Source organism: Mycteria americana, chromosome Z (genome assembly GCF_035582795.1).
Source record: "Mycteria americana isolate JAX WOST 10 ecotype Jacksonville Zoo and Gardens chromosome Z, USCA_MyAme_1.0, whole genome shotgun sequence".
Taxonomy (NCBI): domain Eukaryota; kingdom Metazoa; phylum Chordata; class Aves; order Ciconiiformes; family Ciconiidae; genus Mycteria; species Mycteria americana.
Genome location: NC_134396.1, coordinates 1849780 through 1875847, shown reverse-complemented (window position 1 = coordinate 1875847; position 26068 = coordinate 1849780). Strand labels below are relative to the sequence as shown.

General features: G+C 38.8%; 1 protein-coding gene across 5 annotated transcripts in view; it reads left to right on the top strand.

Moving 5' to 3' along the window:
* Positions 1 to 26068, top strand: part of KIAA1328 (KIAA1328 ortholog) — a 174383-nt gene that overhangs the window by 132145 nt on the left and 16170 nt on the right. For 4 of the 5 annotated variants that reach the window (XM_075488409.1, XM_075488410.1, XM_075488411.1 and 1 more), the window contains 2 exons: positions 4540 to 4724; positions 11724 to 11832. In XM_075488409.1, coding sequence (XP_075344524.1) covers positions 4540 to 4724; positions 11724 to 11832 — 294 coding nt within the window. The remainder of the gene's footprint in view (positions 1 to 4539; positions 4725 to 11723; positions 11833 to 26068) is intronic. The other variant, XM_075488413.1, reaches the window with a different exon arrangement.

The following is a 26068-nucleotide window of genomic DNA, read 5'->3' as shown; positions in this document are numbered from 1 at the left end:
GGTTTGATAACTTGATTTAAACAGATCTAAATTTGGACCCCTGCTGAAAAGAAGATTCCGTGATATATTGACACCTTCTTCCTTGTCCCAGCACTTGTGATACTGCTGCTTCATACTGAGCTGACTCTGGAAGCTGATTGGGCTGAAAACTCTCCCAGCCCAAGTGGCAGGGGGGAAGCAATTTTCAGCCTGTTTGTCAAACTGCATCTGAAACGGCAATACAGGTTCCAGCTACAAAAACGTATTGCTCGGGTTGTCTATTTATCACCAGTTTTGCATCATTAAGTGTTATGCATTCTTGGCCTGATATAATTGCAGCAGATTGCTCACATGAACTGTTAATTATTTTATTTTTAAAACAGAAATTGCGGAACAGGAAAATAACATTCCAACACGTTTGCTTTTGGAGCTAACCTACCACGGCAATCTGTCAGTTTGATAATGGTTAAACTCGCAAGCCCTTGCCTCAACAGGGTGCAGTAGGGTACCATTAAGGCAGCCATCTGTTGAACGTATATACTGGAGGCATGAATTGCCTCGTGTTTTGGGTTTCTGACTAGTTATAATGTAGTCATGTTCTCTGGATACCACTGATTTGCACTGAAAAATGCATGGGAAGATCAGAGTTCAGTGAAAGGTGAGCATCCAAATTTGGGATCGATGACTGGGAACCCGTCAGATGAGCACTAGGTATGGAGCAGGGAAGAGATGAAACCTCGTGGGTGTACACATGCTGATAGTAAATGCTGCTTTGTGGCAAGAGTCTTAGCTGCTTGAGTTGCTTAGCGATTCAATAGATCTGTAAAACTCCATTTGCAGACCACGGCTACCATTATGTTGGATTGATTCATCAGGATGAGCAGCTAAAACAAGTTAAATTCTATCAGAGTTTTCCTGCATTAATTTAAAAATGAATTTAGTTGGCTCTAAATGGACATTTGTTTTAGTATCTTGAAGAACTGACTTTCCTCTATTAAAGCAGAATAATGTATCTATATGGTGCCCTAACTTGAACAGTACATAAAGATTAGTAAATAAGACCCCATTAAAAATACTTATAATGTAAGTAACATGGGTCCCAATAGCCTTTCTAATGTCCATTAATGCTTATTCTGAGGATCAGAGCTCATTTTACTGAGCCATTTAGTCAAACCGTGTGATTATTTAGAAAGTTAATTCATGCATACTAAAATCTAGCTTAAGTAATGCAGAGGGTAGGAGGTAAAACTCTGTGGAGACGATAGTCCTTTTTGTTATTTAATGATCAGCCATAATTAACTTGCAAATTTGAAATAATTAGAACAAATTAAAGGTATTTAACTTTGCCTCCCTAAAGAAAAATTCAAATTGCACCAAATGCAGCTTTAAATTATTCAAGTCTCAGAGGTCTGTGCTGGGTTTTTTTACAATGCCTTTTCTATGATGAGAATACCAATCTGCTTTTTGTCAGAAAGCATCCTATCAAGTAATTGTTCTTTGTGTCTAATAAATGACAGCTATTCTTCTTTGTAAAAGTATTTCAGTCTCTGAAGACTACATCAGCATTTCCATGGCATTTTAATTCAATAAAACAAAAGGTTAATGTTTTTCTACTTTTTAAGGAATGCAAATACTAGCAGTAGTCAGTGGGTCCTGAATGACATTTAAAATTTGCCATTCACTCTCAGCGGGGATATCGCGATATGAGGCTCAGACAAAATGGAAAAAACGTTCAAGGTGTGTTTTTCTTTGTTGGTGATGTACTTTGATATTCATAAGGAGGCAGCAGTGCTGAGACTCGCTTCTTTTCTGGTGATGCTACTCTACAACTCCTGCCTTAGTATGTAGGTTAGGTAGGTTAATAAGGTCTTTATTTAGACAGTCTTCTCTGTTGTGTGGTTTCAGGGAATAGCATGAAAATTCATCAGATATCATGGTGCCCTGCAGGAAGTCCTACTAACCATGCTGCATTTGAGTGATATGATGGTTTGCTATATTTGAAAATAGAGGAGGACCTGTTTTGTTGCTTAATCTCTCTAGCTATACATAACTGATCCCTTTGGACCATATGTTAGTTTTAAATTTTCTAGGTTGCAATAGTCATATCATTCATTTTACCAATTATTCCACAGGTGAATGAGTAACTATGTTCTGTAATAGTTGGGTTTTTTTTTCTTATTTTCTTGGTTTAATTTTGGTACATTGTTAATTATTGAATTTTTGTATCTCTCTGCATTATCCCTTTCCCTCCTTCGTCTGCACACCTCTCAGATTAAGTGTTTGTCATTTTAAGATTGAACTCTATCCTTACTTAAGCAAAAATTCAATGTGAGTTTTCTTCTATTAAAAACTAAAGAACCAGGCTCTAATTAATTGTTTAGTGAGCTATAAATGCAAATACACTTGGTTTTGTTATTTCCTCATAAATTAGCTTCTGTAACTTCTTCTTGGTGTCTGTTTCTGCTTGAATTGTCTCTGCCATAGTGTTATTTAAACCAGAACTCGGTATTCTAGAGGTAACTGCGCCATGTAAAAGGTATTGCAGTGAACCAGTCGAGTAATCACCTCCTCCTCTACAAGCCAAAGGTCGCTGTCTTCACACAAGATCTGTAGGTTGTAATTAAATGTACTTTAAAAACTCAGAAAGCATCCAAATAATGACAACTGCAGTGTTTTTAAATGCTTATCATTTAAAGGATAATTAAATTAAATGTTAATCATCCAAGTACAGGCAAATGGAATATCAAGTCCTGTATTATCAGACAAATCTGGTCAAGTATTACACCTTTAAGCCTCTTTAAACAGTTATTAGGGTCCAAACCCACCTCTTGCTGTACTCTGGGTTGCAGGAATTACTTACTAGGTTACAAATTTCATATAATTCAAATAAGATACTAATTTAGTTCACCATAAATTTTAATAATACTTTGCAATATTATTAGTGGCCACACAGTTTGAAGCCCTAAAGTAAACGGAGGTTATTCAGAGAAGTTTTATCCAACACTTCAGCCAGTTATTACAGGTCATAAGCCATTATATAATGTTCCACATTAATAATACAGGAGTAATACTAATTGTCCAACAGGCGCAGTGGGCCCTATTAAACAATGGCTTATACAGCACATTGATTTGAAACTTTTAATTTAGCTATCATTTTCTGATGGGAACATCAGATATCTGCTTTTTCCTCAGATGTACAGTAGTGTACATCTTCAGTAGTGTAAGCTTTTAGGTAAAAGGTTTTTGTGGATCAGCACCATAAAGCTGTATCACAAATAATACACATTCAGTGGCAGTCTTTGGGTTGCCCATGTAAAAATGGTGCTTAAACAGGAAAAAGATTTGTTTCATCTGTTAATTTAGGAAAGCTGTATGTCACTCCCATGACTGCAAGTAGAGCAGTATAATCTTGGGATGAATTGTATTCCTTCATGTGGATAATCCAAAGGCTTTTTTATATTTTTAATTTTTTTTTTAACATTGATGGGGCTAATTATGTATACATGTTGGGAATCCTCATTTAAACCAGTAGTTGTTTGCCAGAGAGCAGAATTTGAAAGCAGTAGGTTGTCTTTACTGAGAGAAAGATGGGTCTCCATAGCCTTCTGTCTTCCCAAAATCTTTTGTGCATGCCTGTGTCTGCAGAGACTGAAGTCATGCTTGCTCCACATCACCAAATTTGCCTCCTGGCTCTATCTGTGCAGTGTTTACGATCTTGTGCTGAAGTTCATCTTGAACCATAATAGTTCTGATTAGCTTTCTCTTTTCTTACTCTACTCAAACTGATGCACTTGCTGCACCAGGTACTCTCCCACCAGTTTGCTCATATATTCTCTATCCTGCTTACAAGTACCTCTGTTCATTCATTTCACCTCTTTTTGTCTTATCTCCTCTCATCCCTTTTCTTCTTGAATCAATGTATCGCCATCCCTGGAGGTATTTAAAAGACGTGTAGATGTGGTGCTTAGGGACATGGTTTAGTGGTGGACTTGGCAGTTACGGCTGTTAACGGCTTAACTTGAACTAGGTTAACAGCTGGACTTGATGATCTTAAAGGTCCTTTCCAACCTAAATGATTCTATGATTCTGTTATCTGCTTGCCTTTTGCAAGCCATGAACTCCAGTTTCTCTTCACATAATCTTCTCTGTTTCCCCTTTATCCTAGCAAAGTGAGCGTTTTTTTAATTACTCTTTCTTCCAACGTTGCTCCACTGTGCTGGACAAAGTACTTTCTGTATCTTCATCCCACTTGTCCTGTCCTAACCATTCAGGAAATCCAGGACACAATGCTTTAGGGAATGTGCCAAATGCCACAAAACTCCAAATACAATTGCCAGAGTGCTGCCAGCTGCTGATGACCAAAGACTCCTGATGAAGTAGGTTGGTAACTCTTTGATCCTTAGGCATCCTGCTTTCAGACATTGTAAATGGATTCAACAAGAGCTCAACCAGCAGCATGGCGGTTACGCTTCTGGAGAGTGAAAGTGGGGGAGAGGGCTGGGTGCAGTGTTAAAAGGGCTGCATGCATCGTGTAATAGTGTGATCTTTCTTTCCTCCCAGTGTACCAGTGTTGAAACGCGAAGATTATTTTCCGAGGACGCCTCCAGTGAGAAAAACCTGCAGAACACCAGGGAGCAGTGGTGGGAGCAGTTCAGGGAAGAAAATGGTTGGTTTTGGTGCAAACATGGAAGATGGGCAAACCCTTCTGATGCAAACCAAGAAGGAAGGCACCAAGCCAAGGAAAGGTAAGGAGAAGCATACTGTATTACAGGGCCATGAGTGTGCCGATGGCATTTAGAAATTCTATATATGTGTTCAAGAGTGTATCAGTAAAATGCACAATTAGAGGGAGAGGATTGCAAGTTGCTTAAAACAACCCAAGACAAGGTATCTACGTTTAGAGTAATAAAAAGCATAGAAAGCCTTGTAAATAACAAGTGATCTTCTTGGCTGGTGTTCCTGATGGAAGAGAAAAAATAGCCCTTTAATCTCAAAAAACTACTTCCACAATTCTTTTTCCTTTCCCAGCAAGCAGAGAGAATAAGTGCAGTGGGGCTTGCTCATGAAATGTAATCTTCTTCACATTCTTTTCCTCCCCCAGTAATGGCTCCACCATCACAACCTGATATTTTGCCACACAGGGATGTCTGTACAGCTAGAATCTATCCTGCTCCTAGCTTAGTAACTCCGCTTAAGGAGCAGAGAAGCAGTCTTTCTAAGGAAGCAGCTTGCATGTTTCACTGCTGAGCCTTGAACATAATCCTCGGTACAATTATGAGCTGGCTTTTTTTTTTTTTATTTTAACTTGTCAGCCAGTTTGCTGTATATGTCAGCATAAAAATAAAGAAAATGGCAAAATGAGAAGAAATGTGGTGCAGTTCTCAAAGGAACAAATAACTTGTGTTATTGGTTAAGACCATACCAACATTAAAAAGCAGTCCCTGTGAAGAAACTTTCAAAAGGGTATCATCAGCCTGGACCCAAACAGTGGCTGAGGTTAATCTCTTCCAAGGCACAGCTACAAAAGTTGGAAGCCTGTAAAGGGCTTGTGTCCAAAAAAATCAATTTCTAATTTGAAACAAAATCATTTTTGACTAACAGAGGTTCAGGACCCATTACTTTTGCTGTATAGTCTGCTGACATTTCACACTTTCTGTTGTGCACAATGAATCCTAATAGTCATTTTATAACATTGCTACACCAATCAATTTAAGCAAGAGAAAGCCGTTACAATTCTGCAAAGTTTCAGGAGCAATTTTCACTGATGGTTTTCTTTTATGTTTTTTTCAGCTATCATTATTTTTTTCTTCTCTTTTCCTCTTCCTTCTCCCCCCTCCTTCTCAATACTGTAGTGATGAAATTGAGATTTTTCACAGTTGGATGATGGGTTTTGTTCCTTGGATAGGGTTAGTCCCCAAAAAGTAATTTATTTGCCATAGATTCAGGGAAAAAAATCCAACCTGGCCTCCTCTTCATTCATTCATTTCATTTTGTAGTACTTAGGAAAAGTTACAAGCTGCACCTGGCTATTGCACATAGCAACTGAGCTGCAGCTATGCTGATTTAGTGATCGTAGTGGTCAGCATAATGTCTTAAGATGGTGGGTATCTTTCGCAAACACTTGCTGGGGTTGCTAGCTTTGAAGATGTAGAGCTACATGGCAAAATTTAACTTATAAACATTGGCACTTGCTGTGATACCAGATAAAGTTCAGAGAAATGCTTTCAAGCTGTGGAACAACCTCAGGTCTATTACTGATTTGAATGGCTTGTTTATCACAAGGCAAATTGCCTAGCACTAATCAGTGAAGTTGAAGTCTTCTGTATTTAGTACCTTTTTAATTGGCTTCCCTCTGTTATATGTTTGGACTCCTTTAACAAGCATACACACATACTTGTGAAGTGGTTTTTACATCTTTGGGGATCACTGGGGCACAATGTCAAGTTTCTTAATTCTAGTTAGCTCTGGACTTAGCTGTCTGTCCTTGCTTCTGCTGGATCTTCCCATCTGTTGCTGACCTGGGATTTCTGCTTCAGAATTTATTTTTTTATTAGGAAGTAATTATGTAGCATCTCACAAAAATAAAACAAGGGATGCTAATATTGTTTTCTGTGGTGAAATTTATAAAAATATGGTATTTGTCTTACTGCGTCAGTGCTGAGCCAGCAAGCCTGAGGGTCTGTCTTGGACAATGTTCAGTACCTGTTGTGTCAAATACGAAGTGATCCCTCTACTGCAGTGTGTTTTGCCTGAGCTTTAGCTAAGCCATGCGATGTGGGAAAGAGGAATGAAGTCAACAAGATGACATCTTGAGACCTGAAACTTGATGTTATTTAGTCACATACCTGGTGGCCTTCTGGTCAGGAAACAGCAGTGCTGGATACTGTCTACAGAAGCATGGCCACTGAAAACTTCTTGACAGTCAGATGTTAACTTATTGCTACAGAGGTTTATTTTTCTCATGCCTTGATCTGTCTTGTCTATTTAAATTGTATATTCTTCAAGATGGGGACTCTCTCCAGGCGCATGTTAGTGCAGTGCCAGTGCTCACTCATGTGGGCCTTTGGGCTCACTATATAATCTCTCTGTACCACTGGGAACAGTGGATGTGTCTGGGGGACGGTGCAACTCACGATGGTGTCTCTCCACAGCAGCATAGCAGTTGTACCAGATTTTGGTGTTTTCTTGTTCAACTACCTTTGTCGTCTTAGATTTTTTTTTTTTTTTGAGAAGATAAAATGATTGCTCAGGAAACCGTTCCGATGCTGGAATGATGGAAGGCTTTACTGTCCACAGGACTGCTCACTTACTGTGAGTGCAGTGAGTTTGGAAAGGGTGATTTCCTAATAAACCCACTTTTCCTTTCTCCCTGCAGATGTTTAGTAATGGGGAGAAGAGCATTGTTAACCTGGTCCCATCACCTTGTGGAGTGAAAGGGGCACTTCTGCTCTCTTTTCAGGGTAGAAGCTTCCTGGATCAGCTTGAGCAATCAGCTTTTATTCTCTCACTGTTGCTTTTTGTCTCCTATTTCTGTTTGCTCCTTAATTTTTATTCCTGTGCTTTAGCAGGTGTTTGTGTCTTGTAGCCAAACTTTTTTAGTTTTACCAGCAAAACTTTAAGCAGACGAAGCAATCCGCAAGTCTTAGATCTTTTCAGCAGTAAATTGTTTTTATTGGTGTCACCAGCAGCTATGTCAATTTGTACTAAAATCTAACAACTTGTCTAGTTAAAAAGCACTGGCGTACAGAAATGTGTGTTTCTCTTTCTTTCTGCCCTGGAAAATTTTGCTCTTGGGCTGGGAAACTAAACTAGATTATGTCCATTGCATTCTGCAATACTGGGCACTTTACTTCTCTGCATTTCTGTTTAAAGTCTTTCTTTTCACACCCTTCCTGAAATATCTCTGCATTGAAACAGAGAAAGAACTGTTTTTCCCTTTGTATCTCTTTGGGGGACATAGCATCTGCATATTGTATAGCATGCATTGCTTTCCTTTCCATATGTAAAAGAAAAAGCCAGAGAAGGAAAATAATTTTAGCTCATAGAATCTGTACTTTTCCAGGGGCTGATTTTTCAGTATAGTGTTTGTTTTTCAGTAGGTTTTCTAATGTAGCTTCTTAGGGATTCAGGATATGGAACTTCTTCCCTTGAGGGAAGACTCTTCCCTACAATCGAACGGAGCAATTAGTTAATATTAGTGAAATGTTTTGAAGATATGAAGTACTATATAAATGTTAAGTATTATGAATATTAGTATTATTCAATTCATAAAGATTTCTTTCATGATTATCAACCTAGATTTCCCTTTGCTTACTTTCATCCCATTACTGCTTGAACCAGCCTCAACTGTATTTCTTCATTCTTAGTGTTTACACTTTCAAAATGTAGACTGCTGTATTTCCCTACTTTCTTCATGTTTTAGTTGTCTGTTTCTGAAGCAGAAATATACAGCTATTTGAATTTTCTCAATTGAGTCTTTAATCTACTTTAAATCATTCTTATACCAAGTTAACCAAATTGAAAGTAGTATTCTTAACATTACCGTTTAGAAGAGATCTATAATTGCTTTGGGGGTAGCTTGCCTTGTGAGCTTGCATCTAGTTTGTTTTTTGCTATTTTTTGCTACTGCAGGTTCTCTCCATTGGTGTCAGGATTTAGATTATCACACCATATATGAGCTTTTTTTTTTTTCCAAGGGTGAATGTGTCTATTCTTTTTCCATGTTTCTTGCTTCTCTACATCATCTGCAAGGTCTCCAGTCTCATACTGTCTTCCAACACCTGCAAATCTAATTAATTTGCTGTCATTTGTATCACCCCAGTTCTCTATGACTTTTCATAAATAATTACGAGTCACTTCATAAATTCATTAACTAATTCCCTTTGGCCCTGAAATATATATCCTTCAGACTAAATAATTTGTATCCCCCCCCCGCCCCCCAATTTCTTTTCATCAGCTTTATATAGGCAGGTATTATACATCAACATGGTCTTCATTATCTCCTACTTGCCAATATTCCTTTTCTTTATTTTTTTCTCATAGTATATTTTAGAATTATTAGTAGCTTGGCCATTTTAGGATCATTATTGATTTAATCTTCTTCATATATTCATAGACCTGGTTGCTCTTTGGTGTTTCTTTTCCCTCAGTTGACTTGCTTGTCTTTTTCAAGATGTATTTTTAAACATTTTTTTGTTTAGATATGTGCTTATTCAGGATTTCTTGCTACCCCTGTTTTATGTCTGTGCAGCCTAACAGCCTCAGTATATTCCTACTTAGTTCCTTTTCTTGTTTTCCATTTCTACCCCTGGTAATATTTTCAAACTTGGGTCTTTGAACAGTACCCTTGAGGCTGTATTGGCCACTTCCGAGTTCGTATATTTTCTTTTTCGGAGAAATAACTCTACTTTGCTATGAATGTAGTATGTTGACAGTGTGCCAGCCTTTTCTCATATTAGGAATTGAATATATTCTCCCATGCTTACCAGGTTTTGATTACTTCGGTATTAGTTTCTTAAAATCCAGCTGCCTCATTCCACTGTCACGTGAAATGATTTCTAAATATCTCTTATTTGATCATAAAGCCGAAAGTCTAAGCAAGAGGCTTCCAGTCTTTACATGCATACCCACTCTTCTCATCATGGACTGGCACACTATCAAGTTACCAGGGACACACAATCAACATATATCCCCACGATATTTCTAAGAGTTCCTTCACTGATAATTAACTCTTAGTTAGCTGAGATTTTTTCACTGCATGGTACTGAAGCACAATGCATTATAGCAGGACAGTAAGAACTCATTTTTTTTGTCAGCCTCCCTTGAATACACCTTAAAACATGTGGGTTTACTATATTGTATATATTTGTATACATATTAAATCAATGCAGTATTTTAAATAATCTGAATCCCTTGGACATCTGTAAATTTTGCTCTGAAGCCGGAATTACAACCTTGTTGTGGTGCTTCATGTTTCAGCATGAATGGTAGATAATGTTGCTGTTCACAGAGCTGAGAAATATTTAGACATGACAGAATTACTTAAAGAGCTAAACACTGATTTGACTTTAATTTTTGCTGAGACTTGTAGTTTTCCCTATACTTACTGTTTAGTTAAGTGATGTTGGTTGGACAGAGTTTATTAGGCTAGATTAAAAAAGCCCAAACCCACAGCCTTTTGTGTAGTACATAGATTACTCCTAATTTGCCTATTCCACTTACATCTGACTATCTGTATGCAAGTTGTCTAAATAAATCCTATCTATAAATCCCAGTTCTCAGGTGGGTGGGTGAAAGGTGGAAGATGGGTGGAAAATTGGCTGGACCACCAGCCTCAAAGGGTTGTCATCAGTCCAACCCTTTTGCTAGTGGTTAACTGCTTAACATTAACAACGTGGACAGCGGGACAGGATGCACCTTCAGCAAGTTTGCAGACAAAACCAACTGGGGAAGTGGTCAATATGCTGGAGTGTAGGGCCCAGTATTCAAGGGACCTTAACAGGCTGGGAAAATGGTTTGACAGAAACCTGTTTAGGTTCAACAAAGGGAAATGCCAGTTCCTTCAGTTGGATTGGACCAGTCTCATGTAACAGGACCAGCTGGGTGCTGACAACCTAGAAAGCAGTTTTGCCAGAAAAGAACTGTGTGTCCTGCTGAACAGCAAGTTGAACACGAGTCAGCAGTGTGCCTGTGTGATGGAGTAACCAAACCTCATACTGGGCCATAATAGCAAAATTGTGGTCATCGTGCTGATGAAGTGACACTTCCCCTCTGATCAGCTCTGGTGAGACTGTATCTGTAGAGTGCTATGTCCAGTCTGGGGATCCACAGTGCAAGGAGAACGTTGAAAAACTGTAGGAAGTCTAGCAGAGGCAACCAGGACAGTCAGGGGGCTGGACCATATGACCTACTAGGAGAGACTGAGAAAGCTGCATGCATTCAGTCTTAAGAAGAGATGATTCAGCACAGATCTTCCTGCTTTCTTCAGCTACCTAAGGAGAGGGTGTAGAGAAGAGGGAACGAGACTGTTCTTGGAAGTCATCAGCAACAAAGCAAGAGACAACAAGAAAAAGTTATGACTTGGGAAGTTCTGATTAGCTACACAGAAAACATTTTTCACTGTGAGAGTGGTCAAACACTGGAACCAGAGAAGTTGCCCGGAGAGGTCAGTTCACTGTCAGTGGAGATGTTCAAAACCTAACTGGACAAGTGCCTTAAACCTGATCTTGTTGGCCCTGCTTTGAATGGAGGATTGGACTACATGACCTTCAGACTTCAGCTTTCAACCTAGATTATTTTATAATTCATGAGTTGTTGCAGGGGGAGGGGGGGGAGGAATGGACTAACAGTTCTATTTTATTGAAAGCAAAATACTGTTACAGTGATATTTACACTTGGAAAACTAACATCTTGTAGCATGTCAAAAGAACTGCATCTGTGAAAGAAGCTGAATCCTGTGGACCACTATAATAAATGATAACAGTGCAAGTCTGTCAAACTTTGGGCAGTAAGATGGAAGCTGTAGAGTGTGACTTATTCTGCAGATTTCGTTCTCCATGATCCTGAAATGCATGCTATGCATAGTACTGTCAACTGATGAGTTCTTTGATTGTTATTTCAATATATGTGTGGCACTCCAAAAATGTTGCAACTTTTAGTCCTGGTGTTCTGTAATAATGCAGAATCATGAAACATCTGTCAAAAACTTACTAGTCTCTGATGTCTGGCTTGTCTGCATTCCACAGGGACAACTTCAGGACCTAGGAAGGATGCAGCTACATCTCCTGTGCTGATAGGCAGCAGCAAAGAGCTTGCAACCACAGCCACATCACCAGTCCAGCATGACACTTCACGGTAAGCCACTAGGTAATCTCTGGTTTAAGATTCTGCAAACACAACCACCAAATTCTCCTAGATGCAGGGAACTGGCTGAATTTCTATGATATCTCATGTTAGCCTGAGCCTGGATAATATAAACTAAAAACGTCATCCTTTTGACATTTATAGTAAGCCTTAAATTCCTTGCTAGAACAAGAAAAGCAGGAATATGCCAAGTTCTAACATTTTTATTTTATTTAGATTTTGAACAGGAAGTATTTTATGTTCCAAGTCCTGACACATTAAATACATTTGTAAATAATTTGAATGGATGGTGTTAACCCCTGTTAGGTTTTAAATTCATTTGAAGATTTTAATGCCCCTGTATTCACTCCCCACTCCCCCATTTTATCAAATGGCATTTCTTTTAAAATGTTTTGTACCAGAGTTATTTTATGTTTAATGACAAGCAACAAAATCACATTAAGTCAGCAATTCCTGATTATACTATATATCTGCACTAAATGCACTGGAAAAGCAGCATTATCACTTATGCTCCAATGAAGAAACAGAAAGCAGCATTATTGTTAGACTTACGAGACTAAAAACAACTTGCCTTCTTTAGGCAGGATTACAATTCTAGCAGTAAGTGCCTAGAGTAACAGCATACAATCCTTGCTTTTCTTTATCATATCCCACGTTTTCTCATAATAAAATCTTTAGTTAAGCAACAAAGTAAATGCAGATTAAAGTATGAATTTGCTGTATTTTACACCACTAGTTGATGACTTTGTGCAGTGGGATGACAAGAATGTATGACCGTTCATAAGAAGAGTTAAATGTTTCTTGGAGAACGAGAGGGCTTGAGTCAGATTTAATCTTCTCTTGGCCCAGTGGACTAGGAAAATGTATGCTTGATATCATCCCTGTTTTCTTGGCAGCAGCTGGCAGTTTATTTCTATCTTCTGAGAGAACTTGTGATATATAATAGGTGAAAAACCACTATCAATATTGACAAATTTGTACTTACTTGCTATGGAAACACTTTTTTTTTTTCTTCTGAAGGAAGGGATGATAATTCTGGGAGGATTTAAGAACTGAGATAGATCGGGCTCTGTTTCCCACAAGTAACTGTATGTTTAAACAAACAGAAACCACAAGATTGCCTAAGCATTTCTCTTAGAAGCATGGGTTACCTTTGCAAGCTGGTAATATCAGATAAAGAGTGTGTAAAGATACTGCTTGATACCGTCTAATAATGATAAGTTGAGATTCCATTCAAGCACTGAGGGGTAGATATAATTATTCACATCATACAACAACTGCTCAGAAAAAGGAATTTTATTCAAGAGGATTGAGGGTCCATTCTTTTCCTCAGAGGGGAGTAAAATAATTGTTGAAATATACTGCTAGAACTCATATCAGATAAAGCAATCAGTAAAAGGAGTCTGATTAGCTGTCATCCTTAAAGATTTATTTTACCAGTTCATGACAAATTTTGAAAAATCCTGTATTTCTGGGGTGCTCTCCCCATGCTTCCTCACTTTCTTTCCCTCCATTGGTGCTGTAAGTATAATTGACCAGTTTAAGCAGCCATGTTGTGCTTTCCCTTACTCATGGCCTTCTCTAATTGAAAATGGTAAATGGACAAGTATTTCTGTGGAGACCTAAAGCTGATCCTATCCTTCATCAAGAAACCTGCTTGGGCAGCAGGTCAGTCTCAATTTATCACTGAATGGTTATAAGCTTAGACTGCAGGTTTAACTAACTAAATTAATCAATATTGAGAATTATTGCTGCTTTTGTGCCACTAAAGTTAGGGTTTGTCAGCATGTTCGTTATAATCTGTGATTTGGGGGGGGTTAACAGCTTAACCACAACAGTTGGCATGGGCCTGAAACTTGCAGTACAAAGCCCTAGCCTAAGAGCAAATTTATTTATTCGGCAGTACGTGTAAACCTAATTACTTTTGACTATTTAAATTTATAGGACTAGATTCAACTCTTGTTTGTGCCAGCTTTAACTAGCACAAACCCTGGCACCCGGCAGTAGCAGCAATGGAAAGCCTGCCAGGGAGAAGGTGTTGGAAAGCGACCGAAGCTCCCTGCCAGCGCAAGGCATCAGGGTGCTAGCGCAGCTTCTGGGGAGGGCTGGCTGGATAAGCAGGCATAGCAGGTAGAAGATGCGTTGGCTTGATGCAGGGCTCAACCGGAGGCTTCGGTGTGTTACAGCTACCTTCTGCTTGAGGACGAATTGCTGCAGTCCTACTTTCTTCTCTCTCTCGGAATGAATCATGTCTGGGACAACAAATAAGTGTCCCTAAAAGGTACAGGCATGTGCTTTGAGAGCCTTAGTGCTAGACCTGTAGAAGGACCAGACTTGCAGAATGAATGTGCACAAGCTGCTTTCAATGATATCTCTGAAAGAAAAATAGCATTTCTTTATCTGGCATCCTGGATTGGGCTAATAGTGGATTTGTTTGCCCCTCATGCTTCTATTCATGCCTGTCACTGCTTTTAGTAATATACCCAAGCATTACATGTTTGGTTATCCAGTGTTGTTAAGCCAAGTGTCTACACCTGCATGAGCCCCTTGAAATTATGTTCACAGCAGGTCTGGAAAGCTTTTCTACTCCATGTGCTTATTTATCTAGACCAAAACCGATATATTTGGAAAAAAAATCACAGGCAAAGTTGGGGCTGGGCAAATTTGGAAGAGTAACTTTGTTCCTTACTCCTAAAGTATAGTTCCTCTGTCTATCTTAAACATTACCTTCTTGGTGGCCAGGGATATCTCTTTCATAACTGTTGTTTGCCTAGTAGAAAGACTCTGGGGTTTGACTGTGAGCTGGAAGGGAGCTGGAAAGGGGAGGTAATGGCATATGTATGCTTTCATTTAGTAATGAAGAAGTTTTTACATACACTGGATCTTACCTTAGGTGTAATCAGGTACTGATTTCAGCAAAACAAGTGTTGTGTTGCAAAACAGAAATGAAACTGCTCTAAATCAAAGTATTAAGCTATTTTTTAAAAGAAAAAGTATTGTAAATTGTGCCTTGTGAAAGACCATTTAATTTGATTACAGCCCTGGTGCAGTTGTCAGGCTCTCCCCACGCGGAAACAGTTGTAATGTCGAGTTTGGCACAGTAAGTCCTATAACACTGCAGATAATCAAGCACTTAAAAAGACACAGGCAAAGGTTGTTCTGCTCACCATGGAGACAGATAATTCTCCTGTAACATTTTCCACTTTGGGCATCTAAGAAGTGAATTTAAGAACAGTTAGGCAAATTAAGGGATTGAGTGATAGTCTGGGATTTCAGCATTAAGCCTGTGTTTTCTTGTTGCAGTTTTAAATCAGAGCTTTAATGCTAGCTGAATGCATTGTCTTGGAGTGAAGTTTCTCGTAGCCATTAAAATAAGTGATTTAGAAGTTCCTGCAATATGAATACTATATTCGAGCTATATTACTATCTGTTAGACTACAGTGGCCTGTTGGAGTTTTTATAAACAGATTGTATTGTGTAAATTTGTGTTTAGGGACATTTTAAAACCAAAACTATTTACTCAATTGCCCAGCACATCTCAGGTGAATGTGTATTCAGGGACTTTTAAGCAAATTAATATCTGATGTAAAATATAATGTGCAGAGTTGTATACTTAATAATGCACGCTGGAATAGTCTAGAGTAGATCTGTTATGCTGAGTGTTAGGAAATATGACAGTGATGAGATTGAAGCTTTTGCCTTACTTATGCAGTAGTTGCCTTTCAAGTAGTCGCCATGTTGGATGCTTAAATATGGTTCTGCTCTTAAGATGATACTATAAAGTGCCTTCTACTGTAGAGTCTAAGCATGCAGTGCCAAAGAAATAGATACTTGTTTTTCCCTTTAGGTTCAGACACCATTCAAGATTCAAAAGGAGGACAAGGAGAAAACTTTCATTCCAGATCTAACTTAGGAACATTTAAAAGGATTAAAAGTGTGTTTGGAGTGGGGTGGTGAATTAGGTGTTGAACATGATGCAAGTTTTGCCTACTACCCGAGAACGCCAGCAGCACAAGAAGTCCAATATAGTTCCATATGCAAGTGATAAAACCAGACGTTGGCAAATTAATCTCTCTTATTCACAGTGTAGGTTGTTAATTGTTCTCTCTGCTGGCTGTCGATATAATGTGAAATTTTCATTCCCCATTCAAGATGGAAAAAGTTGTGGCTGAAAATGTTAACATTTGCATTTTTATTTGTTGATTTATTTAAAGGACAGCCTCTCTTACAGCAATCCATCACTCAGTGACACCCCAAATATGAATAATGTATTGTAGGCTTGCGGTTACAATGTGTAATAAGTGCCAGAGACAGTAGAAGAATGTTAACTATGTTGCAAATGTAATATTTATCGACTCATAGTTTATTGCTTTCGAGGTTCAATAATACTGACCATAGGACATTAATATCACTTATCTTGATTTTAGTTGGGCACCTCTGTATGTAGAAATAACCCATCTATCTCATACTTAGAAAATAAATGTGAATTTTACAGCGCTTTGTAAGAAGTGCATTATAGGTTTCTTTGCTTAGTGCTCATGATTCTCCTTTCTGCCTTCTCATTTACTTATATCTGACATTGATCCCACTCCAATTGCCTGACCCAGATGGTGAGCATCACAGCACTCTTCTAGAGGCTTTATTTACTGGCTGCATTATGATCTTGTGCCTCCGAGGGTGTTTGGATCAGGTCTCTCTTCCTGTTAAAGATCAGTATGAAAAGAGACTGTTTTGGATAGTTTTCTAGTGCTTCTGTTTGAAAAGACGATGGCTGAGAGGCTAAAACAGAGATAACTTCTCTTTTGGAAAGACATGCACAGCACATCTAAATAATCTCTCAGAAATAAAGTGTTTAATTAGGTCAACAGTTGTTATTATAGACTTGGCATTTATTTTATGGAGAAATTTTTAATCAATGAATACAAATACATTAGAGCAATTTTAGAAGATTAGGATTTAAAATGCAGTGTTTCTGAGACCCAAATTTTCTTGATACTCTACATAAGAAAAAAATTTGCAATAAGGCTATGCTACAGTAGGAAATCAATCAGTAGTAATCATTCCTATCTTCAGTACTTGCTCTGGAGTTTTGCTTCAGAAACTGATACAGACTGGGCAAACACTACTCCTTATCTACACTGTTCGGTTACGACCACTAAAAGCTTTGAAGTCTCAGGGGTGAAATGCAGATGCGAACCCAGTACTGGGATCAAAACCAAATTTAACAATGGGAGATTTCAAGCTTGTGTTGAAATCAGATTTCACCTGTGAAGTCTGGCTCTTGGGAAACTTGGAATTGGGTTCAGCCATGAAAATGATAAGCCTTGATTATATTTCGTGTTGTAGACATCAAGTAAATTTCAAAATGACATTCTGTATTTACATCTGAGGTTATCAAATTTAACACATCAGCAGCTTCATTTTCTTTACTGTGTGTAACAGGAACACCTATTTGTGTCAAAGCAGCCTACCTAATAGCTGCTTTGCGATAACAGTTTTGGTGCGTCCGTTGCTGACAATGAAAATCATATTGGGAAATTCTGACTTGCAGTGCAAAAGGATTAATGTTAATTAGCAACTGTTGGCTGTAATTGTCACCCTCATTAAAATGCAGAATTATGTATTTCTTAGTTATAAATAACCTTTCTAATTGTACTTGATGTATGCCAGTTTAATCAAAAAGTACACTTGCAAACAGGCAGATATTTGCATTAATCTAGCACTGGATCTTTGAGTCTTTTTTGATCGTCTTTTATTCCAAAGTTGACTAGTTGGGGGAGGTCTATTACAGCTACATATCCTTTACACAATTTTTTTTTTATTCAGCTCTGTGGATCTGACAGGATTTTGTATTAAAATGAAGGGAAATGTCTTCTGGGAACATTCAGTGCAACAGAAAACGTGTCAGTTTTGAAGTGGTTGGCAAGGTTTCCATCATTCAGTGGTATGACAATAACTTGATTGTAGTTTGAAAGTAATAATAAGCAAAGGAAAATAGAGTACAAATCATATTATGAAGCTGACTTAACTCTTTTAAGTCTGCTTCTTACCATCATTTTCATTGTTATCTTAATTACTTTTTTAACTTTTTTTTCCCCTGTGCTTTTACAGGTTCTCAAATACCACGTTAAACCTTAAGTGAATGTTGATTCATTCCTGTTTGTACTTGTAATCACAGCAATGAAGACTTAGTCTCAAAATACTTTTACAAAAAGTATTTTCAGGTTCCTTCTATGCTGTGCTTTGCACCTTTGTCAAAAAACCCTGATTTGACTGTCTTTTCTTCCTCCACTGATATGCTTCTCTGCATCATACCTTTTAAACATTTTCTTGGAATTACTGTGATGACGATTTCTACAGAGCTTTGCAAATTAAGACCAGTCTTGGTTCTTCTCTTCGTGGTTCTCAAAGGGACTGTTCTGCATGGTTCTTTTCCTAGCACTGTAGTCAATTCTCTGCTCCTTCTCCTTCAGAGGAGTCTCTTCTTGAGGTTTTTTGGTTTTTTTGTTTTGGGGTTATTTTTTGGTGTTGGGTTTTTTTTTTTGAGATGGGAGGAATTGAGTAATAATATATACAGAATAATCGCATCTTACTTCAAGAAGCCATTCTCCCAAAAGATGGCTCTGTCATACTTCGACTACATCACTTATGCGTTAATGTATTCCCCTTTTTCCCTCTCCTTCACCGGCCTGGACTTTTCAGGCTGTAAACTCTTCAGGGCAGGATCCTGGCGCAGCGCATCTCTGTGCTTGATTGGTCCATGTAATAATGATGATTAACTGTGATGGTAGTATACTTAGGGTGGAATTCATCTTGCTTATCTTGAGACAACTTAGCTAGTTACCCTCAGCTCCTTTTGTCATCGATGACTTATTTTAGGATCAGCTAAATCACCTTTTGGTGGTATCTGTCCTCCTGTGGACTGTAAAATAGGCCTAGAGTAACGTTCACTGACACCTTATTTCTCTTGTAGCTGAATATGTGGAACTAAAAATAAGTTGTCATTCATATTTTGGTTATGGATTGGAGGCAGATGCAGGGTTAACTTATGTGCTGCATGGTCAGTACCTTGATTATTAACGCAGTTTTTATGCTCGCGTTGTAAATCAAAGGGCTTGGGTACCGAACGCTCTGGGAGAGGGCACGGATATGTATGATCGTGAACATACAGTGTCTTCCTCAATGGAGCGTGAGCTTGTGATGTGGTAACATGTTTAATAAAAATTGTGATGATGGAAAGCTGGAAAGAATCCTATTTAAAAGTTACATAAAGTGGTGACGCTGCAACTCAGACATAGGTGACCAGGATACTGCAGTGTTTCTGAGGTCTGAGCAAGGCCTTGCACCAGTCATTTCCCACCTCTGCTAGGCAAACGTAGTGTGCGTCAGGAGACGGTGCCAGCAGACAGACACAGCTCTGTCTTCTCAATTATTTCCAGCTACTTACAAAAGAAATTCTTGCCTCTCTGTCACTTAAGGACATTAACCAGCGCTTTATACTATTTGATTTGTCCCATTTCCAGTTTTTAATGTACTTTTTTTTCCTTCATTATGTTCTAATTCTCTGCCTCAATAAAGACCTCCAGCTTTTGTTTTTACTACCATGAATAGCATAGTATCAGCAGCAAATGTTGTCTCATTATTTGTCCTTTCTCTAGGCTACTTATGAATGCATTAAAGAGTTCAGGCCCTAACAGATCTCTGTGAGGGTCCACTGGTGACCTCCCTGGCCACTTTATAGCAGACCAATTTTAATATTTTCTCTTTGTTTCCTGCCTTTTAACCAGTTATCTATCCATTAATGGATTTTCCTCTTAGTTTATGGCAACTTTTAAGTCTTTGGTGATAGATTTGCTGGGAAGCTTTTGGAACTCCAGATAGACCACATAAACTGTATTTTCCTTTTTCAAATACATAATAATTCTACAAATCTAGTAGAGGTCCCCAGTGAATTAAGACTTAATATAAATACTCTGCCAATATGTCAATTTTATGAATTCTTTATTATGATTTTTATCAATCTGCTTGTTCTAAACATCAGACCTCTTCATTTGTAGATTTCTGAATCATTGCAGATCACTTTAATAAAACCCTACATTTGCCCCAGAACTGAGGCAGTTTTAGGCACTTAGTTACGTGCTCAGTTAATAGTTCAGCCATTTCATACCTGAGCTCCTTCAGAAGTTTGAGTGAGTACCAGCTGATCCCAGCAGCTTATTATTGCTCGTTAGTGTTGATTTGTTCTGTAATGTATTTATACAACACTTCAACTTGAAACAGGTCTTCCACCATGTTGTCTGTGGCTTCAGAAACTTCCTAAGTTCCTGCATGGTGAATATGTGTCAGCTCATTGAGCTTTTCTGCTATGGCCTTAATCATCCTTATGTGCTCCTTTATAAATTTATCTCCTTGGCTTTAGCAGATACTCAGACTTCCTATTTTTTATTTTTTTTTAAGTGGGATTTGTTATTAAACCTTATGCTTTTAGCAGGATAACGCTTAGTCTTTGGCTGGAATTTATTCTGGCATTTGGTTTTGTGGAGTTTCTTTGGTTGTGAGGGTTTTTTTTCTTGATCTATCAGTTTGTTCTTTGCTGTTTTCTTTATTTGGACCTGACTGGACACAACTGTCTCCTTTACTGTTCCACTTAACTGGTATGACTCCATTTCAGCCTTATTAAGTTTTTCTCCATAGGTTGTGTGTCCATTTTTGGAGCCCTAGTATGATTATTAGACAAATGTGTGCCATTTGCAAATGTTTTACCCTATTTGACTGCCCCTTTTAATTTCTTTTTAACACACTTTCTCATTTTTGTGTTGTTTCCACTTCTGAAGTGAAAGACTGCTATAGGAAATTTTTGTTCTATAGAGATGTTGAATGTAAATATGTGATGTGTGTTGTTACTCTCTGGTCGTCACATCTGAACAGTCCATTGCACTGCTCAGATGTGGGAGAGATTTTGTGGAACGAGCAACCCAACAGACTAGGACTCTTCAGACTGGAAAAGAGGTAGCTATGTTTAGGTTACCTTAAAATTTCAGAAGATCAGAAGTGATGCAGGCAATGAATATGGAACAGTTCTTTATCATCTGGTCTACTGGAGAAACTGATGGCTATCAGACAGAATTGTGAGATGGCATATTCAGAGCGTGCAACATTTAGATGGAGACCAGAGGTCCAGTTAGCCCATATCCTGACTTCTTGTCGTTACTGTGTTCTTAACTCCACATACTCCAAGACTGTGTCATTGTGGTTTTCTCTTAGACAGCTTTTTAGCTAAAGTCATCCATAATATATGGATTGTAATAATGATTTTTAAATAACTACATGTTCATCTCTTAACATCCTTGTTAAGACATTTCTGATGTGGGAAAACCCAGTACCTGGGTTTAAGTCTCAATCTCATAGTGTTACATATCTGGAATTTGTTCACTGAGACAAGTGGAATTACAATAAGACATAGTAACAGAAAACCTGGGCCCTGTTTTTTCCTGGATAGAGTAATGAAATAACCAAGATATCTTCCACATTTGGGTAAGGAAAGTCATGGCAGTGTTTCAGTGTAAAGACTATTGAACTGTTAAATACAGTTTTGTTTTGTAGGCTTTCCAGCATTACTTTTGGGAACCCTGAATCATGTAACATACCTTCTAGTTTTCTGATACAGATTTGAAGGAAACAAAGAGTAGATGGGGTCCCTGGTTACAGATCTTTGTTCAAGCTGAGTGCACCAATTTTTGCTGTAGGTGTGACTTTTTTCTCTTCCTAGACCACATTTCCTTTTCAAAAATGTGTGCTATTGAATATTGTTAAGTTTGGCTTTGTGATGGGCTGTGACTAGAGCACCAGAGTTATCTCCTCAACATTTAGATAATCTTAAAAGGAAACAGTATCTTGTGGTTGTTTTCACCATTTATTTATTGTACATATTGATTATATTTAGCATTTAAATTTCTCAGTGCAACTTGCTTCTAGCTCCTAGGTAATTTGGGGTCATGTGTGATAATTTGATCCGTTTTGTGTTGTTTATGAGGTGGCACTTCATTTGTGGCCCTCTGGTTATTGGGGGGGGGGGGGGGGGGGAGGGGGCAGTTATTTCCTTTAGTCTTAATGTGTTGGGAGGGAAATAATTTGAAAACATAATAGAAAATTAAGCCTTTTACTGAAAATGATATCGTATCTCTGTTTTCTGCCCTGCAGAAAGTTAGCTCTGTCTGTTTTTATAGTGGTACCTTAAGTGTTGTATTTTTCCTTTGTTTTTTTCCCACCCGTAAGTTTTAAAGGATTTTGTTTTGATACATACAGCTGCAGAACACAGTGAAAAAATTGCTTTTAAAGTTCTTTTTTCTGTAAAAAACAAAGACATTCCAGAGTACTAATATATAATTTATGTATTTAAAATCTTTTAAAGGAGATTCTCAAAGCCTCTAATGCCATTGTGCTTTTAACTTTCATTTTTGCTTCATGTGCATTGAATCATCTTTTACTACTTAAAACAGAAATTGGATTTATTGAAACATTTCAGTTCTGATTATTTTTTAATAAAGATGAAGAAGTCTAACCTAATGAAATCACTGGAATGAAATGAGAAAAATTTAAAAAAATTAATAAGCTGGAGACTTGAAGATTTTATTAAGTCACATTTGGCTGTATGTTTCTCTATGTGTACCGTCTTGGATCAGTAGGGTGAGAAACACGCCTTTGTAAGGAATGACCTTTGCACTGTTAGACTGACTTTTTCTGTTACATTTCCAGAAGGGTTACTGGAAACGCATTACCAATAGTTCTTGTTTGCATAACTTCTGTGCCTGTGATCACGAAATTGTAGTTTGAGATGAGCAGTAGTACTGAATTCAGATTCCCCCCCCAACAGTTCAGAGCTGTAAATATATTTTGTAGAATGCATGCACGTCTGTCAGTCTATCAGGTATCTGTGAAACATCATAATGTACAAGCAGCTTTGTGATTTATGAGTTTGCAGGCTTTTTCATACTCTTAGAAATAATATGCTTCCTGCTCCATGCAGATTATCTGATAATTCAGTGTTGCACTGTGTAGGTATATTTGTTGTATAAAGGGTGCTGTTTGTAAGTTGCTTTGCAAGTCTAGAGTCTGACATGGCAGGTTCTTGTAATTGTGTCTGTGTCCCTGTACGTGGATCTGCCGGGAATTTTTCAAGCTCCACTTTTGTTCTATGACCTTGTCCTTGCTGAGGAGCCGATGTTGTTCCAGCACTGCCTTCCCTTTTTACTGTAACAGGTGAAGCAATTCCTAGAAGGACTTTAACAGTGCTCCAGCAGCTGCTCATCCCAGCTTCTGCTTGACTCTGTTAATTGCTCTGTGCATCCCTGTTCTTATCCATATGCTTGGAATTTGGAACCTGCATATCCACCTCGTTCGTAGGCAACAAACCGACCTAATAAGAGAGATGTCCTCTCCCTCCCCTTCCCTTGCTGAGTTCAAATCTCTTCCAGTCTTCTTTTTCCTATCTCCTAATGGCATCTCAGCTCCTAGATTTCTAGGCGTGAAAGAAAAGTATGCTTTCTTAACTCAGCCTGCAGTGACAGCTAGATACTACTGTGATGAGCATCTTAAGGAACGTCTCGATCGCTAGAATATATGGGCCTGTTGTAATTATCCATACAATTTTCTTGCTTTCGCTCCTTCTGTTTTGCTATGAACTTTTTAGCAGCAGACCATTTCTACCAGTGCACAAACCGTAACATCACATGACATTGACTTTACTCAAACCAGAAGATTTTTGTGCCAAGGTTGTAACATTGTATCATTACTTCATTGTATCTGTGTGAAAATTTTAATTTCACGCCCTGTGGACTTCACTGTCTCTGTGCACTCTGCTCATGTTGTTGCATAGAAGGGTAAGTCCCTGGGTCACATTCATTTTGTAGTGTGGGTTTTTTTTTTTTTTGTTTAAGTAAGAGTTCTGTTTCCTTTGAGGGGTCTTGCTGTAAAGTTAGCTGTGGATTTCTGCCAGAAAAATATTTGCAAGCTTAAAGTGAAGATACTAAAAATACTTTTACCAGGTTTCTTACGGTGTGGCTATGACCATCTTATTCAAAGAAAAAAATGTGTATGGTGTTGTGTGCTACACTATGATATATTTGTACATGAATAGATGCAAGTGATTTGGTAAAGTACGTGGGGAAGGGAGGAAAAACCCTTGTTTAAATATGTTGTCAGGTTTCCCATACATCTGGTCTGGTTTTAGTGAGTTGCAAACCTTTCTGGGCAGAAGCACTTGATTTGTGTTTGGATTGGTTTATGGAGCTTTCTGGTTTGCAGGCACGGGCATTTTAAGCTTCCCTGGCTGCACCATGCCTGTACTGTATGGGTGAGTCAGAGTCCAGTCCTTGCTAGTCAGTCCTTGCCCTTTTGTCATATGCTGTCCATGAGGTTTAATGTATTTACGAAGAGAAATATGCAACTGCAAAGTCACAGAATAGCTGAGGTTGGGAGGCACCTCTGGAGATCATCTACTGTAAGCTCCTGCTTAAAGCAGGGTCAGCTAGAGCAGGCTACTCAGGACTGTGTCTGTCAGGTCCTGAATATCTCCAAAGATGGAGACTCCGCAATCTCTCTGGGCAACCTATGCCAGTGTTCAACCACCTACATAGTAAGAAACCTTTTTTCCTTCCACTTGAATGGAATTTCTTGTATTTCAGTTTGTGCCCATTGCCTCTTGCCCTTTCGGTGGACACCACCGAGAAGAGCCTGGCTCCATCTTCTTTCCTCCCCTAATTTATATACATTGATAAGATCACCCTGAGCCTCTTTTGGTCCAGGCGGAACAGTCCCAGCTCTCTCAAACGTTCCTTTCACGTCAGATGCTTCAATTCCTTAGTCATCTCTGTTGCCCTTCACTGGACTTGCTTGAGTGTGCCCATGTCTCTCTTGTACTGGAGAGTCCAGCACTGGACACAGCACTCCGGCTGTGTCCCACCAGGGCTGAGTCAAGAGGAAGGATCACCTCCCTCGACCTGCTGGCAGAGATGGCCTTTGCTGGCTTATGTTCAGCTTTTTGTCTACCAGGACAGCAAGTGTCCAGGTCATTCTCTGCAAAGCTGCTTTCCAGCCAGTCAAACCTGGCATGTGCTGGTACCCAAGGTTATTCCTCCCCAAGTGCAGGACTTCACGTTTCCCGTTTTTGTGAGAATGTTGTGAGATTCTTGTGGGCCCATTTCTCTTGCCTGTTGAGGTCCCTCTTTGTACACTTTCTGGCCCCTCTCAGCCTAGAATATATTCAGAAGAATATGGGAATGAGAGACTTAGCATCAGTCTCTTGAGCCGTTAAATGCCCTGCTTTATTTTGTAGCGTACCAATGACCTTATGTAGTTTCTAACAGAAACGTGGACTGTCTGCAGGTGTATGGTTATCGAAAAGCAATCCTGCAGAGCCCGAGATCATCTTTGCTAGTTACTGCTGGGAATGAACGAACTAAAATTTCACTCCCCTGCCCATCTGTTCAGCAACTGAAAGTTAGGTAATTTATCTCAGTGGGACACCTACCACCTGTGTAAAGTTTTGAAAGAGGTTGTTAGCATGCGATGACTACGGCCAAGGGACACCAGGCCTGAGTGCCTTGTACTCCATGCTTTACTGCTGTTTTTTCCTGTAGGGTGCCTTCTAACTTGGTACTTGCACAGTGTCAAGCCTATTCAGCGCCTGTGTCCCTATGAAGCTTACAACAACTCTCCCTGCTTGGCCACATGGCATGCTCTTGTGCTGACTGCATGCAACTCCTTGCTAGCCGTCACCCCTCTTTGACATGCTAAACCAGGCACCACCAACACGCTATATTTTTTACAGCTACTGTTTTATCTCAGCATTTTTTCTTGAATTATGTATCCTCATCTTTGATGTATGAAATCTCAGCTGATTTAAAGATTACCCCAGAGAGTTCAGCACACCTGGAAATGAATGGAGCGACAGATAGTCCCAACCCTTCCACACTGAGCGCCGAGTAGGAAGTTTTACAGCAGTTGGGTACTGGAATACAATTTTTATGAGAGTGTTGTTTCTTCATGTATGGTCTGCGCCCAAGCAATCGATATGTTGGGATGCCAAGTATTAGAGCTCAATTGCAACATTTGTTCTCAGGCAAATTGGAGTGAATGAGTTCAAACAAAGAGCTGGCAAATAGAGAGATTGTGGGCTGTTCTGTTAGGGCTGTGGCACCAAGGGTTTCACTAGACAAGGTACCCAAAT